This window comes from Sordaria macrospora, chromosome 1 (assembly GCF_033870435.1).
Source record: "Sordaria macrospora chromosome 1, complete sequence".
Classification (NCBI taxonomy): Eukaryota; Fungi; Ascomycota; class Sordariomycetes; order Sordariales; family Sordariaceae; genus Sordaria; species Sordaria macrospora.
The window spans coordinates 2,747,609-2,761,685 of NC_089371.1; the positions used below are offsets into that span (position 1 = coordinate 2,747,609).

A 14,077-nucleotide genomic window follows, 5' to 3' on the forward strand; every position below is an offset into this window, starting at 1 on the left:
GTGGCAAGTCTCTCATCATTCATCATCTTTGTCCTACTCAATCTCTCTCACCTCGCGTAAGCCATTGGAGCACAATGTCGTCAAAGATTCGCGAACCAGGCCAAAAATCCGTAATCGAAGTGGTAATCCCGGCCTCTAGCCTCCTAGCTCCACCTCTCTCTCGTCCCGGAACATAACCATTTTGTAACCCTGTTCGCCAACCGAACCTGTACCGTAAGACTTTGTACGCAAGGAAATTGATTGCTCTATGTCTAGCCTCCGACCCTAGAGTACAGGTTTTGGGCTGGAATGCAACACCGATTATAATACAAACCCCGGCCCCCCTCTTGCTCTCCATTCGCTTAGAAAGTGTTCCTGCTCATATCAGCTCTGATGCGGGCATAGTCGAACAGACCCTCAATGCTGCCGACCGCGCTGATAGCAATATCCTGATCCCAGATCTTCTTGTTGGCGAAGTCCATAACGTCCTTGGCGGAAACGGCATCAATGATGCGCTCGATCTCACCGGGGCTCATGCGGCGACCGGTGGTGACGATCTGGCGACCAATGTCCTCAGCGACGGCGGTGGTGCCGTCAAGGGAGAGGAGGATGGAGGCCTTGAGCTGGGCCTTCGCGCGCTCAACCTCAGCCTCGGTAACGTTGGAGCAGAGACGGGTCCACTCGCGGAGAGCGAAGTGGACAAGGTCGTCGACGCGGTCGAGCTTGTCAGAGACAAGGTAGATACCCCAGAGACTGTATTTTCCCCATGTCAGTAGTTGTACCTCATGTCAAAAAAGAAAACCCCCAAGCTGGGCGTGCTTACCCAGTGTCGCTGTAGCTGGTAGAGAAGGACATGAAGCTGGTAGCGAGGTCGTGCTTGTGAACGAAGCCGCTGAGCTTGCTGCCCTGGTGGGGAGCGTTGCCAAGAGCCTTGTCGTAGTTGCCAACGATGGCCTGGGTAACGAGGGCAGTGAAGTAGTCGTCGTCGGACCAGCTGACACCCTCAACGGCGATAGCAACGTTGGCGGTGGGGATGGTGTCGTCGCGGATACGGATATCGGAACCGATGAAGTCGGGCCTCTTCTTGGAGAGGATGGAAGCGCTGCTCTCGGGGGCGGTAGCAGGGAGCTTGGAGAAGTACTTGTCGGCCATCTCGACGAGCTGCTCGTGGGGAACGCCACCGGCGCCAACGAGAACCATGCGGTCGGCGGTGTAGTTGTTCTTGATGTAGTTCACGAGCTCGGTACGGGTGATGTCACGGATGTTCTCACGGGGGCCGAGGATGGTGCGGCCGAGGGGCTGGTGCTGGTAGGCGGTAGCGTGAAGGTGGTCGAAAACAACCTCCTCGAGCTGCTTCTCAACCTCCTCCGACTCGCGGAGAATGACGTCGCGCTCGCGCTCGATGGCGGACTCCTCGAGCTTGGAGTTCTGGAGAATATCCTGGAGAATGTCGACGCACTTGGGGACGTCCTCGTTGAGGGCCTTGGCGAAGTAGACAGTGTTCTCGCGCTGTTGCCCGGGGGTTAGCGGGCGGCGGATGAGCCGGACGACAAGATCAGACGAACCGAGGTGTAGGCGTTGAGGTGAGCGCCCATGTTCTCAATCTCGAGCTCCAACTGCTGCTGAGTGCGCTTCGTCGTTCCCTATGTATCGTCGTCGAATTAACCTGCTGCCCTGCTCATACGATCCAACGATCCATCTGACGACCCAACGCGCCATATCCAAGCTAACCATAAGCCGGAGAGAGGGCTCGTAACGCGTAACATCGGGGGCGTACCTTGAAGGCAAGGTGCTCGAGGAAGTGGGCGGTGCCATTGGTCTCGTCGGTCTCGGCCCTGGAACCGGCATCGATCCACATGCCAACCGTGGAGGTCTGGGCGTAGGGAGAGTACTGGGAAGCAACCTGTGATAGCAATTGACGTTAGAACAAGTCCGGAGGTGTCTTGGGGTCCGGGGCCGCAGCCGGGGAGGGGGTCAATCGGGCCGGAGGGGGAGGCTCGGAGGCGGGCTCGGGGGTCGGGGGGGAGTCCTCACGGTCAAGCCATTCTTGAGGGTGGTGGTCTGGGTCTTGATGCCGGAGCCGTTGTGAGGAGTAGCAAGCCCTCTGCGGAAAGGGTTGATAACACCCCCAGCGCGGGCCTTCACGCCCTGCGCCAGGTTGAGAGCTAGTCTCCGGGAAGCCATGGAGGTCGGTGGTTTGAAGGGGGGTGGAATGAGCGGTTTGAAGGAAAGGATGCTACAGTGAGGACCTCTAGCTGCTCACATCAAAAAAGTCGTTAATTTTGCCTCACTTTCAAGGCCGCGGGAATCCCCGGGGTGCCAACCGAGTGGCTCCAGTCTGGAAAGCTCGAAAAACTGGATCACGTGCACCTCTGCCGGCCGGGTTCTTGGCTTCCAGCTTGCAAATTGAGCCATTGTGGTTCGTTCTCACAATGCGACTCTGCCCCTCTCCACAGCAATGGAGCCCGCCAACACGGCCAAACTGCCAGCGACGTAGCTGGACGACGGGAAGCTGCTGGGCTTCACGTCAGAGCTCAGAGGTTCCCCTCTTCCACGAAAGACGAAACTCGAGGGTTCCAGCCAGCAACAGCAGCCCCGTGCTCCGTACTCCCGCAGCTCCCGTAATATGTAGCTCACCACGGGCAGCTCACCTGGCACATCGCGACCTTTTATGTCATCGCCAAGTCTAGTCGAGTTCGAGGTTGCATTTCACAGAGCACAACGATACCCGTATCCGGTAGGGCTGTCTAACTATCTACAGTTCTCAGGCGGGTATCGAAGTCGTCCATGCCTTTGTTTTTTTCCCTACAACAATCCACGATCTAGCGGTACTATCGCTTGAGTTATAGAGATACGGTACCGCAAAGTGCAAGTGCAAGTGCAAGTTCGGGAAGTTGCACATGGCAGGAGCCGAAGCTTCATGCACCGCCCGTGGGTGTTGTTCTTCCTTCCTTCCATCCCCTCTTCGCACATCATCTCGTCCCATCATGTTTGAGCTGACTCCAACTGCTCGTACCACCACCTGTACAATTGCTCAGTACGCATGCTACCAACTCCCTCACCTCCCTAAATTGGAATGATCCGCAAATTTCGTCCCGACCTCTCAGCAATCCGCGCAAGGATTCCATCTCACTTCTCTTTCTTATGTACCATGTCCTCATCCGCAGTCGGGAATGGTTTCTCGGGCTTCGTAACGTAGTAGCATATGGCACTACTCTAAGCATTAGTGCCATCGATCGGAGAGGTGCAATAGCCCTAGCAGACTCCGGCATGATTTAACTATTCTGGCTTCTCTCTTGAGCATCCCACGCCTACCTACTCTTACTCTGTGCTGGCATCGTCATTGGGCTTCTTCCTTTTCTTCGGTCTTTTCCTTGCCCTCGCTGAGAGCTTACACAGGGACCACATAGGTACCTCCTCAGACATATCTTTGCTTAACAACTTCATCACCTATCACGAGTTACCTCCCATCTTCAATACATCCGCCGTGTTCTATCTCTAGTCCTCCGCCTTCGTCAAAGTGTCTGTCACTCTTTGATATCTTCTCGATCCAACACTACGACCGACATCGGGACTTTCGCCTGGTAAACCAACAGGTCTCGTCCGACCATGTCCCCTTTCGTCGCAACCTACCCGCCTCTGGAGCAGATCACCCAGTTGAAGAATGGCAGTGTGACATTTCATGCTGTGTTGGAGGTTCCCAAATCCCTCGCTCCTGACTCGTGGCAGCTTGCGCTCTGGCATTCCACTGGCAGCTTCGATGGTCGCAAGGCAAGCTGGGTCGAGATACCCTTCGCCTCAAGTGGGCAGAGGAACTTCCCGTCAACCCTGCACGACCCTGCGGATCAGCTAACACGCCTGCACTTTGCTCTCAATCTTACTGTGCAGTCATCGTTGAGTTTCACCATCAAGTTCCGCCAGGGGCCTGACTATGATTGGAAATGGGTGCGTAACGAGCAGGGTCTAGGCGATGGCTACATTGTGGTGGATGATGAAGCGGCAGAAGGGAGTGATAGTGAGGACTTGCCAGATCTGATTCACGGCTTGAACCCATCTCTGAAATGGACTTCTCATCTAAGTCAATGTCCCGGAACTCGACTCTGGTCCATTGAAGTTCCCGTTGATGGGGCTAAAGACGACGATAAGTCGACTTTCAGCAATGTTTCGCTCGGCACTCCTTGGGGAGGATTTCTAAGGTAAGGAGATTGGGACCTTCTTGATAGCCGATGTTTTGGAATATTGTCTGGGTGCTGACCAGGGCGGCGACAGGTGGTTCGCTTTGGTCAGAGATTGGTCTCCTTGGCTCGCTCCGAGACAGGGAAGATCAACTGTCGAACTCGATAAAGATGCACTTTTGTGTTCGTTTCTTTCCAGCAAGGGCAAACACTTGGTGTTTCTGGGCTTCGCCGGTATCAACAAGGCCGTCGATGGCATGACCCTGTTTCGCAGCGACGAATATGGACGGTTAACCATTCATGTAGGCTTTGATCGCCAGACCAATGGGCACTGATCACGACTAACATTGACGGCCAGGTTCGGAACGATAGCGCAGAAGCCGGTAACGGTACTGTTCTAGTAGCGGTTGGCGACAACTTTGAGAGTGCAAATGCTGCTGTCATGTACCACGCTCGCGGCCTTGTCAGCACTGCCAACAGAGTTGACGAGTCTTCTAAGGAGCTGGAGACACTTGGTGACAATGTCGAGGCTAATTGGTACGAGAATTGGTATGACGGCTTGGGTTACTGTGAGTGTGAAAGTTGTCAATATACTCAGATTGCAAGTCTAACGGGAGTACGCAGGCACGTGGAACGCTCTTGGCCAAAGGTTGACTGCGGAAAAGGTAATCATGGCAGTCGATGCTCTGGCCGATAACAACATCCACATCAGCAACTTGATCATCGACGACAACTGGCAAGATATTGATTACCGTGGAGACCAGTGGCAGCAAGGTTGGAATGACTTCGAGGCCGAACCCAAAGCCTTTCCAAATGGACTCAAAGGACTGGTTTCCGAAATCCGATCCAAGCACAAGAATATTGAGCACGTTGCCGTGTGGCATACCCTCCTAGGGTATTGGGCTGGCATAGCACCCGATGGCAATCTTGCCAAACGCTACAGGACAATCGAGGTTGTGCGTGGCGAAGATAGCTCACGTAAGAACATCCCCCTTGCCGGCAAGATGACAGTCATTGCGCAGGAGGATGTCCACAAGTTCTACGATGACTTCTATCGCTTTCTGTCTGAGAGTGGTGTGGCAGGAGTCAAGACTGATGGACAGTTCATGGTCGACACATGGGTATCGCCAAAGGTTCGGCGCGAGCTCATCCAACCGTACCTGGACAACTGGCTGCTCGCATCACTCCGGCACTTCAGCGGCAGAGCCATCTCTTGCATGTCCCTGTCTCCGCAGATCATCTTCCATACACAACTTCCCCGTGGACGGCCCACGATGCTCTGCAGGAACTCGGATGACTTTTTCCCCGAAGTCCCATCTTCTCACCCCTGGCACGTCTGGGCAAATGCCCACAACAGCTTGCTCACCCAGCACCTCAACATCCTCCCCGATTGGGACATGTTCCAAACTGCTGGCGCATATGCCGGCTTTCATGCTGCAGCACGCTGTGTGAGCGGCGGTCCCATCTACATCACCGACGTTCCCGGCCAGTACGACCTCGATTTGATCAAGCAGATGACTGGTGTCACGCCACGCGGCAGAACCGTCATTTTCCGTCCCAGCGTGCTGGGTCGTAGCCTTGACCAATATGTCAACTACGATGATTTGTCTTTGCTTAAAATCAGCGCTTACAATGGCAGGGCAGTCACGGGCACTCCGATCATGGGCCTGTTCAACGTATCGGGCCGTCCGTTGACAGAATTAGTCCCTCTTATCCGATTTTCGGGTGTCCTCCCATCGATGTGGTACGTAGTACGCTCTCACCAGAGTGGAGAGGTGACCGCGCCGGTTCAGACGACCATGTCCGCCTCTCTGTTGACGGTATCTCTCGACAACGGCGGCTACGATATTCTTTCCGTCTTTCCCGTGTCCCTTTATGAGACTGAGAGCAGAGGTCGTGTGTATGTGGCAAGCCTGGGGCTGGTGGGAAAGATGGCCGGGGCAGCTGCCATGTTGAACCACAGCACCGACCTGCTCGAAAACGGACGATTGTTGATTAGCACCAGGCTGAAGGCCTTGGGTGTACTTGGTAATAACCATCCTCCGCAAAATAAAATAGCAAAACTAACTAACATTCTACCGCTTAGGTATCTACATTTCCCACCTTCCGGAGCTATCCATTCAAGACGAATTCATGGCCACGATTCAAGGCCAGCCCATCCCGCCTCATACGGTAATTGTGAGCAAGACCAGTAGCCATGTCCTCGAAATTGACATTGAAACTGCCTGGAAGGAGATGGGTCTCGATGCCGGCTGGTCGAATGAGGTGGAGGTTAAGGTCTATTTTACCTTGGAGAATTGAGCGTTAGGGACCGGTCGGTAACCAGATGACGAACAAGGGTCAAGGTCTGGTTAGGCACGTCATTGTACGCCACATATATAACCTCCGAAGATAAATGATTTGGTTTGTGGAGCTTGCAACTCGGACCTATCTTGATTTGTGAAGTCTTACAAGTATGGCTCGTGCCTCACTTGAGCGCTGTTATCCTCGCGTGAACTCCGTGGTACTGACTGCACATAAAAGCTGTGCGTCGGCTTCCGGGAGCGTCGTGTTTTCCATGCCTGCCCTTCTTGGATTGACCGCTGACATTGTCATCGGCAAATGTGTCTCATAGGCAGAGGTACAGTTCTGTTATGTCCACACAGACTTTTCTCTCCATTTCTGCACAACGAGTGCAAATAGTCCTCAAAACCCAAGGAAACAACGAATTTGATGGGCTTATAGATCCTTTGTCCACCCCAAACTAGTATCCATTGGTCCGATGGTGTAGTTGGTTATCACGTCAGTCTAACACACTGAAGGTCCTGAGATCGAGCCTCAGTCGGATCACATCTAATATCTTTTTGCATTTTTCACCCTTTCGAGCAATTCTTACTACAACTTCCCACCTTCGACTTTTCCCCTTCTTTTTTTCCCGTCTTTCATTAATCAACTTCTAGAAGCCCGCATTGTCTTCGTCTTCTTCCTCTGTCTTTCGCGCGATTTGTTCCCTTCCCACGGGCACCACCGGCCAGCACCAAAGATGCAGCCAAGCCGCGCGTCTTTGGTCGTCGCGGGGAGGCTTAGACCATTCATTGCATGACTGCCCAGCTGCCGCAGAAGGCAGACCCCGAAACGAAGGACAGGGTCGGAAGGTCAAAGAGTGGGCTGGGCTTAGCTCATTTTCTAGCGGGCACCCTGAGTCCTGGGCGCGGGGTTGAGATAGAGAGAGATCGAGATGGATTGGGCATGGTGATCTGATCCGATCCAGTGGGTTGATGATTGGGGATCTGGGGGCAGTCCTGTGTATAGACGACAATGAGCGTTGGCCTCATCAAATGCTTCATGCTTTGGTGGCCTCTAGTATTTTCTTCTTTCCTTTTCTTGGACACCTGGAGTTCGGTAATCACTTCTCCCGGCAAAGTTCTTGAAAGACAACTAACGATCACAGGTTGGTTTGGCAAACATGGACTGAGTGAAACGTTTGGACACAAGCATGCTTTTCGTTATGTCTACCACACACACCCGTCCCGAGCTCGCAAAGATGGGAATGATTCCAAGTTTTTTACTCGCTTTCTGCTAACTGCTCTTTCTTCCCCGTGGGTCCGAGTGGGCTGAACCAACAGCGTGATTGTTCTTGAGGCTACCCTGTGGAAAAGGAACGGAACGGAACGGTTGAGCAGGTTATATTCAAGGTTAGTCACCTGGATATCCACGAAGACATTGTCCGTGTTCAATCGTAGAGGTCCTACATATGGGTACGACGAACTGTGTTTTTGCATCGGACCAAGGCGAGCATGGTTATTAAGGACCAAGAGAGGTAGGCTCGGTAGGTGCCGGCGCCACTCAATAGGCGCTCGGAGTAACTATCAATGTGACTGAGCAGTTCGTTTGGTGATAGGGCTGTCAGCCTGTATTTAGCCTTTTTCCGCATCTTGATTCAAATACGACAAGACCAGGACAACCTTATTTTACCTACGGAGATAACCGAAAGAAATGAGCATCTCAAAATGTCCTTGACCATCTTAACGCGGGTTAGGCGATGGGGTCGGCTTCCCAAGAGTTTCAGGTTTAGATTTCACGTCACCTAGCCGCAAAAAGTATCCTCTGGTAGGGGATCCCAAGGGTATCCTCGCGCTTATCATGACGCCGTGCGAGGGCCCTTGTGTAATTGTGAGGTTCAGAGGGGGAAATTGATCCCGCTTCGTGTCGTTGTGGTCTGGACCAATTGGGGCATGCGGAACCTTGATAGAACCAGAAACTTCATGTTTCGTAACCGAACATGGATCTTGCCTTTCTAAGGAAACTTGATGATTGTGTTCTCGGGGATGATGCTTCGAGGCAAATGGGCAAGTGTCCGAACAACCATCCTTGAGGAGCCCGGACGGGATGATACAGAGATGATGGAAAGGAGATCCGACAAAACTCAAAAAGAGATGCAGCCGCTGCCAAGACATTGGGGTAGGCAGGGGTGAACTGCAAAGTACCCCAGAATTTCAGAATTTAGCACGTCTGCAACTCTGCACCAGGGCACATGGTCAGAACCGCAGCGTGGAGAGTCTGCAAGCGAAACTCTGGAGACAGAGCAGCTCCATGGACTTTGCAATTGAAAAATGGCTGTCGATATGCGAAGATATGTAGCCCGCCCTTCCACGTGGACAGTGAAAACTGAATGCAGCATGTCAAAAGACAAAGACCGAAGTGCGTCATCCCGTCCCCTGGCGAAGTCATTGCAGTGCCTCAATCGCTTGGGCCTGTCAATGTCATCCCGTCGAAAGCACAGATGAACAACGGAGCCTTTTGTGATCTTGAATCAAATCCAAGCCCGAGCCAAGCTGATCCGAAGGTGAGGCCACCCTTGCCGACTCGTCGCTGGCTTTTTGCCCTGTTTTCCTTTTCCAGAGACTCCGCCAATCCCGTCCGTCTCTTCCGGGGGTCCAAGACCCTCGACGGCTTGACCCCCCTTCCCTTCTTGCTGACGAGAGCAGCCCTTTGTGACTGAGGGGAAAAAGCAATGGGTGGAAGCCATCCAACCCCGATCCCCCAGTGTCCCTTGCCCAGCCCTGGTCACTGTGGCTTTGCTGTGCCATGTCCACGATGAGTGAGAGCGATTGTGAGGGGGGCAAACTGTCACTGTAGGAGTGTGTGGAATCGTCTTATCATTGACACCGCGGTGATCGAAGACAAGAGGATGCGTTCAAATGGATGAATAATGAAACCAGGATTCGTCGTGCACGTTCCGTTCCCGTCCTCAAGTCTCACTGAAAGCAGTTCCATGTTTTTCACAGTTCTCACAAATCTCTTACAAACCCGGTCCCAGTTTGAACGTTGTACAACCATAGCGATTTCCCTTCCCTCCATTCGTATCTTTTCCCCCTTCCGGCTGCTTTTCATGGTGACACCACCTCAGCACTAGTACGCAACAATCCATCTCAGGAATCCCCCGTTTCGACAATCACGACCAACACTTTTAGCGCTTGTGGCCTGGCGACCGTGCGTTACAGAGCCTTAACGATTTCCACTCGCTCACTCTCACTTCTCGCAGCTCCTCGCTCTCACACTGCAGTCTCGAGTCGCCGTTGTGCTTGCACCTTCTGCAAGTTCATCGCTTTGTCGCTCAGCAGGTCACTCTTCTCCACTTTCCGGGCTTGTCACGCCCCAAGCTTCCATTCAACCATTCACACATCAGCCCTCGCACTCGGGCGTCCTACCCGCTTACGTTGCGTCTGCTTCTGTTCTTCAGTCACCTCCAAGCCTTCCGAGAGGCTTTAGCAACATTTGCCCTCGACCTCGCTCATCCTTCTTTTTTTTGTCCTCGACAAACAGTTCCTTTCTCTGTGGGCTTCGACAAACTGCTAGGACACAACAGGTTTCTCTACGGACTGGTGACGGCTGCGTGCGATATTCAATCTCTACCTGATGGACACTCTGCGACAGTAAATCGCACCTCGTCGCCACTCATATCTCATCGGCACTTCATCTGTCCACAGTCGGCAAAATGGTTTACGTTAATCCAGCCATATTGGAAGGCGTGCGCGCCGTGGCGAGGCAGGTCGCCGAGACTGGCACTTCGATACTCACCTCAGCAGTAGTATCGGCGACGGCCATAGCGACGTCCTCAGCAACGGGCTCAGCAATTCCGACAAGCGCCAGCTCTACTCTGGTAGCCGCTTCACCAACATCAATATCGTCCACTTTTGTTTCTCCATCCGCCACTGCCAACCCGTCATCCGGGAATAACAATCAAAAGGATGGTAACAAAGACGGAGGGTCCCAGTCGCCACTCTTGTTTTTTGTGGCACTGGGCTTCGGCGTCGTTTTCACAAACCTCTGGTGGGTTTTCTGTGTGCCGTCTCATGTTTTGCCAAATGGGTAGCTAACCCGCGGTGCAGGATCATTGTGGGCGTCAAGTACTGCTTTCGATATAATGCTCGAACTCGTCAGATGCGCATGGCGGAGGAGGGCGACCAGATCAACATGGAGACCATGCCTCGGCCGCACCGACGCCGTCGTGAGAAAAAACTAATGACAATAGACGAAGTCAACGAGAAATTCCCCATGCTCAAGTACAAGACTTGGGTTGCGAGCCGAGCGCGGGATGGTCTTCCCACCAGTGGTGGCGTTTCAGCGCCTAGCCGACCGAATAGTATTCATGACGCGGACGCTATTTCTCGAGAGCTGCCGAACAAGGAGCGTATGTCGACGGAGGGCCGGCCAACGACAAGCACCGTCGAACCTATTGACCGGGACTCCAAGACCCCACAACACGAAGCCAAGGAGAGCACCTCCAGCACTGTGCCTTTGACCCATGCTGTCTCAGAGGGAACGACGCCACCGAAGGAAGCCCGGGTTTCGCATGACGAGGGCGAAGAGGAGGAGGATCCGATTGACGCCGCATTGCCGCCGGAGTGCGAAGGCACCTCTGGTGACACCTGTGCTATTTGCATCGACACTTTGGAAGACGACGACGACGTACGTGGATTGACTTGTGGACATGCTTTCCACGCGGCATGCCTTGACCCGTGGTTGACCAGCAGGCGAGCATGCTGTCCGTTGTGCAAGGCCGACTACTACACTCCTAAACCACGCCCAGCCGGCGAACCAGTCGATGGCCAACCTGGCGTTATCCATGTCACTTTATCCAACGACCCACGATCCAACCGCATGAACATGCCGAACAGACCGAGACATGCTTTCTTCGGCCTAAGTCGTCCAGCAAGGACGGTGTATGTGGTGTCTAACAACGACCAACGAGGGTCTCGGCGGCGCCACGGTGAACGAAGACGGGACAACGTTGCTGTCAGTCAACCTGCCTCTTCAACTCAAACCGACTCGAATCGCGGCGCGGGGGGCATGTTTGCAGGGCTTAGGGCTGCATTCCCCAACTTTCGACGTAACAACGGAGGGCAAAACGCGGACGCAAATGCCAACCCGACTGTGACGCCTTCTAATCTCGAAGCGGGAGTCCGGCCTGCGGGCAACTAAGTTCGAGTGACACAGTTCCTATGATGCCCTATTCGAAGCTTGTTTCAATACCGATAGTTATCTAGGTGCTTTTCAACTGCGGTTATCTCGACTACTCCATCGTGTATCACATGGTCGCTTACATTGCGAATTTCGACTTGTTATTTCTCAGATCTCGGGTCTACAATATCCTTATCAACCTCTATTGGTAATCACACAGCTATTTACTGGGTCAGATTCACGCATAGGGCACGAAGCTAGGAGGACCACGTACGATAAAGGCTGTCACAGATCGATCACAACTTTGCACAAGCGTCTATCGTACAATTACTCATGGTTGCAGATCTGGCAAAGCGAGCGGCTCGAGAAGCATGAATTGGTCCAGCGGCGCAATGAAGCATAGTAGTATCGGGTCTGGGTGCTTACAAGGTGGAATGGGACGGAAGGTGGCTCCACGGACCGGCGCGTGTGGCTTTGGTTGTTATTGATGGGATGGGATGGGATGGGATAGCATGGAGTTTATTGGGATGGAATTTTGATTTTTTTTGGCACATGTACATTGGATGATTTGAGACCTTCCCTCATTGTTGAGCGGACATTTTGTTTATAAGTTGACCATGGTACCTTTTATGGGCATTCGCATCTGGTAACTCGGGGGATACAGGGAGGAGTCGATGAGCAAAAGTTAGCGGCTTCAGGGGAATGAACATGCGATGAATCAGACATTTCTACCTTCTTTCGTGCTCCAACTTTGTTCTTCGCGATATATGATAATGTATGTACCGTCAACGCCTCATACCGAGAGGTCTCTCTCTCAAACCCACCCAGAGGCGAGCCACACCATCCAAAATGAGGCTCGAATTCACCGAGAGGACATCAACAGCCTATTAACCCTCGCTGTACGAGATCCTTCATAGAAACTTCCCCGACTGAAACCGATCCCCAAAATTCGCCGCCCGATTCAACAGGTCCTTCCTCTGCGTATGGCTAATCCGTCCTCCAACCGCCATATCCTTCTCCCGATCAAATGCCCGCTTACTCGGGTCATCTTCATCATCCACCCCATCCTGCTTCCCATACTTAATACCCCCCCTTCCGGGCTTCGTAGTTGAGTTCTCCGAAGTCAGTTTCTTCTTCCCCGCCGCAATGGCAGCCTGGTGCTCCTCCACTAGACTCCTTCCGCGGGTTTGTTCCGTGTAGGAACGGACTCTTGCTTCGTCTAGGTTCTTGGATCTACTACTACTACTAGTCTTTGACGAGGCAGAGGCAGATGCGGTGGCGTGCGAGGCGGATGGATCTTCCCGACCAAGAACCGCCGCCGCCAACCGCTTGATTTTCTCTTCGGGCGTCTCCGTCCATATGCTACTTACTCCCCCGGATTTTTCTGTAGCGGCAGAGCGGCCGCTAGCGAACTTGCGAGACTTGAGCTTCGTCGGGTCAGGGGCGCGGTAGGCGCTGTCGGTGGGCGGCGCGATCATCCAGTCGTCGCGCTTGGGGGCTTGTGATTCTTCCGCGGCTTGTTGCTGGGCGAAGGAAGGGAAGAAGGGCCCACGAGCCGAGGAGGTAGCACCTGGTCGAGATCCGGGGAGGGCGGGGCCGTAGCCGTCGTCTGAATCGGAGTCGGAGTCTGAGGCGGCATTGGGATCGGTGGTTGGACGTTCGGAGAGGTCGGCGGGTGGAGGGGCGGGGCCGTAAATACGTTTGGGAGCTGGAGGCGGCATGGTTGGACCTATTGATGGTGCCGCGGCGGCAGGGCCGATATCATCGCCATCTGAGTCGTCGAGGGGAATTTCATCGTTGTTCGTTGTTGTGGGTGGTGGTGGTGGAAGAGAGGGGCCGATCGATGGCTGCGTGGTGGGCTTTGCGACACGCTCTTCATCGGGTCGGGAAGGGCCTATTGATGGTCGCGACGGTGGCAAATATGGGCCAATGTTGGATGAAGAGTGTGTGGGGTTTGGTTGGGGTGCGCTAGGATCGAAGCCATCATCGGAGTCGTCGTCGTCGAGGGGAATTTCGTCTTGGTTGTCTGGTCGCGAGATCTTGGTCGGGGGAGAAGCGGACTCTTCATCTTTGGAGTCGCGTTTGCGCTTTTGAAGATGGGGAGGGAGTTGGGGGCTTATGGATGCCATGGCTCTCGGTCTTGATCTGTGTTGCTTAGCTGAATCCCCTTAAGTCGAGTTGGGGATAATGTTCAAACTTGAGAATGTAAAAACTAAGGGCTGCTGTGGTTGGTGATATGGGAGGGCGAGGATGGAAACACGATTCAAATTGTCACAGGCACTCTCTGCAGTCTGCAACCTTCGGGGCTGAGGTTATGATGCAAGCCTGTCCCTGAACGGGCAGTGGGGCGGTGGATTAGGCCTTATCGATAACATGCTGAACGACCGGGTAGCCGGGGTTTGTTGCCCAACCTCACTGTTGGTGATGGCACATGGCAGGCCTGATAGCGCTGAAGCTTCCACTTCCTTGCAGTGCGTGCG

The 14,077-nt window shown here is 53.7% G+C and overlaps 5 protein-coding genes and 1 non-coding gene across 6 annotated transcripts; 3 read left to right on the top strand and 3 right to left on the bottom strand.

The window, feature by feature from the left end:
• Positions 1 to 341: 341 nt before the first annotated feature.
• Positions 342 to 2,266, bottom strand: SMAC4_05811 (uncharacterized protein; the record flags this gene model as incomplete). Its single annotated transcript, XM_066090348.1, has 5 exons — positions 1,908 to 2,266; positions 1,757 to 1,882; positions 1,545 to 1,622; positions 803 to 1,488; positions 342 to 732 (listed from the first exon to the last, which is right to left on the bottom strand). Exons 2-5 carry the CDS (start codon positions 1,835 to 1,837, stop codon positions 342 to 344), a joined length of 1,236 nt encoding a protein of 411 aa, XP_065945581.1. The 5' UTR covers positions 1,838 to 1,882; positions 1,908 to 2,266.
• Positions 2,267 to 3,588: 1,322 nt separating this feature from the next.
• SMAC4_05810 (uncharacterized protein) lies at positions 3,589 to 6,616 on the top strand (the record flags this gene model as incomplete). The annotated part of the gene is made up of 5 exons (XM_024655310.2): positions 3,589 to 4,175; positions 4,249 to 4,456; positions 4,513 to 4,723; positions 4,779 to 6,182; positions 6,241 to 6,616. 5 exons carry the CDS (start codon positions 3,589 to 3,591, stop codon positions 6,453 to 6,455), a joined length of 2,625 nt encoding a protein of 874 aa, XP_024511211.1. The 3' UTR covers positions 6,456 to 6,616.
• A 293-nt stretch (positions 6,617 to 6,909) lies between these two features.
• On the top strand, positions 6,910 to 6,983 carry SMAC4_13045. The gene has a single exon. It is a non-coding gene; the product is annotated as a tRNA-Val (tRNA).
• Positions 6,984 to 8,158: 1,175 nt separating this feature from the next.
• SMAC4_13046 (uncharacterized protein) lies at positions 8,159 to 8,590 on the bottom strand (the record flags this gene model as incomplete). The annotated part of the gene is made up of 1 exon (XM_066091228.1): positions 8,159 to 8,590. One exon carries the CDS (start codon positions 8,588 to 8,590, stop codon positions 8,159 to 8,161), a length of 432 nt encoding a protein of 143 aa, XP_065945582.1.
• A 741-nt stretch (positions 8,591 to 9,331) lies between these two features.
• On the top strand, positions 9,332 to 12,261 carry SMAC4_05809 (uncharacterized protein). The gene is made up of 2 exons (XM_003346224.2): positions 9,332 to 10,466; positions 10,526 to 12,261. The coding sequence occupies exons 1-2, from the start codon at positions 10,132 to 10,134 to the stop codon at positions 11,616 to 11,618; spliced, it is 1,428 nt and encodes a 475-aa protein (XP_003346272.1). The 5' UTR covers positions 9,332 to 10,131; the 3' UTR covers positions 11,619 to 12,261.
• A 31-nt stretch (positions 12,262 to 12,292) lies between these two features.
• On the bottom strand, positions 12,293 to 14,043 carry SMAC4_05808 (uncharacterized protein). The gene has a single exon (XM_003346223.2). The coding sequence runs from the start codon at positions 13,724 to 13,726 to the stop codon at positions 12,509 to 12,511; it is 1,218 nt and encodes a 405-aa protein (XP_003346271.2). The 5' UTR covers positions 13,727 to 14,043; the 3' UTR covers positions 12,293 to 12,508.
• Between the last annotated feature and the right edge of the window lie 34 nt (positions 14,044 to 14,077).

What these genes read in the sequence shown, in the direction of transcription:
- SMAC4_05809 (XM_003346224.2), top strand. Translation starts at nt 10,132, where the DNA reads ATGGTTTACGTTAATCCAGCCATATTGGAAGGCGTGCGCGCCGTGGCG. An exon ending in GTCGTTTTCACAAACCTCTG is followed by an intron (nt 10,467 to 10,525) that starts GTGGGTTTTCTG and finishes CCCGCGGTGCAG; the next exon opens with GATCATTGTGGGCGTCAAGT.
- SMAC4_05808 (XM_003346223.2), bottom strand. Translation starts at nt 13,726, where the DNA reads ATGGCATCCATAAGCCCCCAACTCCCTCCCCATCTTCAAAAGCGCAAA.